The sequence below is a fragment of the Tachysurus vachellii genome, chromosome 2 (genome assembly GCF_030014155.1).
Source record: "Tachysurus vachellii isolate PV-2020 chromosome 2, HZAU_Pvac_v1, whole genome shotgun sequence".
In the NCBI taxonomy this organism is placed as follows: Eukaryota; Metazoa; Chordata; class Actinopteri; order Siluriformes; family Bagridae; genus Tachysurus; species Tachysurus vachellii.
In genome coordinates this window covers 25,866,399-25,870,992 of record NC_083461.1, presented here as the reverse complement: position 1 = coordinate 25,870,992, position 4,594 = coordinate 25,866,399, and the positions used below count along the sequence as shown (strand labels likewise).

General features: G+C 36.9%; 1 protein-coding gene across 4 annotated transcripts in view; it reads right to left on the bottom strand.

Moving 5' to 3' along the window:
- arfip1 (ADP-ribosylation factor interacting protein 1 (arfaptin 1)) overlaps positions 1 to 4,276 on the bottom strand; it is a 12,807-nt gene extending 8,531 nt beyond the window's left edge. Inside the window, exons 1-3 of one of the 4 annotated variants that reach the window (XM_060864018.1) lie at positions 4,111 to 4,264; positions 2,369 to 2,465; positions 1,873 to 2,162 (exon numbers count right to left, since the gene is read on the bottom strand). In XM_060864018.1, coding sequence (XP_060720001.1) covers positions 1,873 to 2,160 — 288 coding nt within the window. In that variant the 5' untranslated portion in view covers positions 2,161 to 2,162; positions 2,369 to 2,465; positions 4,111 to 4,264. Of the gene's footprint in view, positions 1 to 1,872; positions 2,163 to 2,368; positions 2,466 to 4,110 lie in introns of all 4 variants that reach the window. The other 3 variants (XM_060864019.1, XM_060864020.1, XM_060864021.1) reach the window with 3 other exon arrangements.
- Positions 4,277 to 4,594: the final 318 nt, after the last annotated feature.

The window sequence follows — 4,594 nt, the reverse complement described above, 5'->3', positions numbered from 1 at the left end:
AAAGTTGTGAAAAGCTGGAACAGAACATCTCTTGTGTACCAGAATGAGCAAACTTTCCATTTTAAAAACAGGCAGCTTTTTTCAATGTAAAATATGTTTAAAAAATAAATAAATAAAAATGAAAAATACCCCAAATCAAATATGTGAAAGTCTTTACTGCTGCTGCACTGTTCGGCTCATTCCCATCATCCACTATTGAAACAAATCTACAGTGTGCTCCAAAACTCATATTTCTGACACACAGCTTTGTGGAAAAAGTCCCAAATATTTAAATCCTCAGCTCAAGTGAAAGCAGTGCAGTGTCCAGTAACACCAAGTAAATATTTTAAAGCTACCTGATGCCTTCATGGCCAGCGAATGTCTGTAACATCTCTGATAGAAATACAGAGTCAGGATGTGGTCTAACCCTAACCCAATAATACAGCTGTTTAGACTCAAATTCTGGTGTGGCTCGTCACCCAGTCAGTAGGTGAGTTTAACAGAAAAGATATAAACCAGGGGATCAGCTGTGAATGTGTTTCTTAGCAACTGAACTTTCACTGCAACGTAATCCACCAAGCAGAAACAAGGCTCCAGTCTATTTTATCAACTGTTTCTACTACTAGCACTTCTTTTACAGGACGATCCTGTTGCAGTACAACACAGTTGGAGAATGACAAGAAAAATGAACACAAACTTACACGATAGTGTTCAACAAGCAACTCATGCTTTATATAATCAATCAGGATGAACAGAATTTACATAATTCTACAGCAAAATAAACATTTATTTAGCTCACAACTATTAACCTCAGATATTAATTCATTCTTCTTATAATTATTGTTATTAAGAAGTGATAAGTGTTTAACAGAGTGCAAGAATAATTGTGCTGTAATCTCAGGTAGAATGACAGAAATGGACTGTTATGTTCATGGATACTGAACAGGATTCTAATCAGTCCTGAAGCTTTTTCCTCCTTCACTGCTTTTTAATTTTATCATGTCATGCAAGGAAGCGTTATGAGTCCTGAGTCTTGGCTTAGATCAAGTTAAAAGTCAAGTCGCAAAAGCAATGTAAAAGAGGAAGCTAGTTAACTAGTTATTTTATGTCTGTACCTTTGTGGGTCACCAACAGCCAGTACCAGATTCCTTGTGTGCAAGTGAACAGTGTCATGATGTTAGATCAGATGTCTATTTAGCAGTCAGTTACAATGTGTGACTTTACAACCCTCAGTGTAATGAGGGTGATCATTAACCGGAATCTTTTACAACAGTGAAACAACAATCAGTTTTACCAGTGAGGGGAAGAGACTAAAGGTTTTGCAACAAAAAATTATTTACAATAATTTTAATAATTTATTATTACAATAGAATTATTTTCTGGCAGCATTTAATTTCTATTTGAGTTGATTTCATTTTGGTAAACAAGAACACAACTACACACAATCAGCTGAATCAGAGTCAGAATAAAGTCACTAACAATAAACACACACTGAACACACCACCTCAGCAGTCCCAACACCAAAGCTAGGAAATACTGCACAAGACTAATCTACAAGCTGTAGCACTGCTGCATGATTTCAATCAAATAATTTTAGATTTTGACAAATTAATTCAAATTGTATGGAAGCTGTGTGTGGTAGTCAATTGATGAACTGATAATTTAGAGAATCAATGAAGCTTTAATTTGAGACATGTTGTGCTGGGTTATGTAGTAGTTTTAATAATTAACTGCAAGGTTCCTAAACATTTTGACTGATTAATGATTAAGGACCTCATCTGATCACTGATGACTTTAACAGCATAAAAAGATGCTGGTTTTCAAGCAGTAACTGATAAATCATAGCAGCACATGGCAAAAAGAAGCAGACACAGTGGCAGTCGATAATTTCACCTTTATATTCTGTGATGCTTCAGGATTAGACTTCTCCTTAGTGACTGTATAAACACTATCACTATTGCTGCAGTTCTGCATTACTGTATCCTGGTGGCCTTCATCATCCTCACCATTACGCTGATGGCTGAGGTTTTTAGCACCTTTACTGGCATTAATTTGGCTCTGAGTCACATGCGTGTCATCAGTCAAGCTCTCTGACTGGCTCACAGACTTGTCCATGTCACTCTGAACCTCTTCCTGAGTGACTGAAAGGCTCTTCTGTGACTCGAGACTAGCCTCAGACATTCCTGCAAGCAAATGTGGATAGAGTAAGTGCAGAAGTCCTCAGATTCTCACTGCTGATCTTTTATAAAGCCATAAAAGAAGAAGGGCATCAACAGAGTAATTGTGCCGCTATGGCCAGAGGTTACAGGACATCTGAATAAATCCATTCAGATCACCAGTTGGTTTTTTTTTGGTCCAGTGGAGGTGAGAAAAGAGAATGTTATCAGACCTGACCCAGTGGTGATGCTCACAACCAAGTCACCAAGTTCTTCCAACGTGTTATGACACACTGGTGCCTTACTTCTGAATCAGGTGGATGTTCTCGTCTAATGCACAGAACAAACACCTCAATTTTAATGTTAAACACAAGCAACAAACACACAAATGTGTGCAAGTCTATAAATGGCATAAATGTTTCTCAGCAATAGAGACAAGATTCTTCCATTTTAACCATTAAACTGTATTACTGACCATTTGCTCTAATGGCAAATGAACTGAATCTGTGGTGACAGATTAAAGACGGTTCACTTGCCATTTTAAACCTGTGCTACAAGAAAAGCTCCAGAAACAACCAGTTCATCAGATTAGGACAGGACAAACATTATTTTACAGCTTTATGAGGAAAAGCCACAGATAATTACCTTCCTAGTTCCAAAAACCATAAAAAAATGTTAAAAAGCTAACCCTCTTTTCCCAAAATATAATGTTTCTTATAACAAATGTCTTTATGAAAAAAATCGTTCTTTACTGGTACAAATATATTGTAGCAAATAAACTGCAATGTTCATTAGTAAGACTGTTGAGAAAGTCTTGAAGAAAATAGTTAAGAACCTTTTAATGTCTTTTTTTTAGTATTCAACACTTTGACAACAAAATATCCACATTTACCCCCAAAATAACTTTCCAGACTTTTCTAGATCTTTACAGTAACTGTGTGTACTGTGATGTGTATTTCACATGAACAATAGACTTCTGTGTTTTGGGTTTTAAAAAAGGAAGAAATAAATATTATGGTTATAATTCATCACAAAAGGAACCTCACAACAGTACTGATAAAAATACTGATAACTAAAAGAAATCATTAAATCTGCTTTATTTAAATTAACACTTAAAAACTGAATCTGATAAATACATTTCTATCACTATTCTCTATCCCTATTCACTATCACTATCACTCTAACCCTATTCCCTATCACTAACCCTATCACTATTCTCTATCACTAACCCTATCACTATTCTCTATCACTCTAACCCTATTCACTATCACTAACCCTATCACTATTCTCTATCACTCTAACCCTATTCCCTATCACTAACCCTATCACTATTCTCTATCACTCTAACCCTATTCACTATCACTAACCCTATCACTATTCTCTATCACTCTAACCCTATTCACTATCACTAACCCTATCACTATTCTCTATCACTCTAACCCTATTCCCTATCACTATTCTCTATCACTCTAACCCTATTCACTATCACTAACCCTATCACCCTATCGCTTTGCACCTCTTCATGAATTATTCATAACCACTTGTTGCTGTATGAGACGTACAGAGACAAATCAACACAGTAATGTCTGTAGTGAATATTAGATAAAACATCACCCTAGCGAGTGTTTCGTGTCAGTTTTTAAGAAAACTCATTAATAATAAAGTGTTTATTTGGCGTTTCTTTCGCTAATTTCTACCGTGTCAGTTTAACTTCCGGTTAAAGTTGTGAGCTACATGCTAACAGGCTGTATCCTGACACACAGCCTGCTCTTTATTTATAATTAAATCTGTAAGTACGCGACACTTTACTGTTTAAAGTCACTCATCCGTAGTTATTATTAAGGGAAGATGTGACGTCCTGTCCCAAACTTTTCCCTGTCGATTTTCCAGTAGAAACGGGCTAGTAAAGAGCGTTAGCGTTAGCATTAGCGTTAGCGTTAGCGTTAGCGTTAGCGTTAGCTACAGTCTGTCTCACCTGCTCCCGTTACCTGTATAAAACCACTCCGCTGTTTGTCTCGCGCTCCCGGTGGCATTTACACCTCACATACACGCTCGTGCACTTCCGCTTGATTTAGTCGGATCAACTCTGAAACCGGAAGAACAGAACAGCTCGCCGGGTTGCCAGGTCTGGCCGAGAAAAGCACCTAAACCGGACACAAATATTTTGTAATACATAAAAAAGTTCTTACAAGACATTTTTCTAAAGCTGTATTACAACTTCTACACTCTTAACTCTAAAAAAAAACGCACTATACTTTAAGGTTGTATAAATGTTATCTTATTGTGTTCTTCTGACGTGTCATCCATCGGTTAGGGTTAGGTCACGTGTCTTTTACAGAACTCTTCTCTTTTACATGTTAAATGCAGGGTCTCCGTTGTTTGAAAGCCAATGTTGACATATAAAATCACCAAAACAAACACACCCCTAACCCAAATGGGTCCCACCCCTGTATTTATAG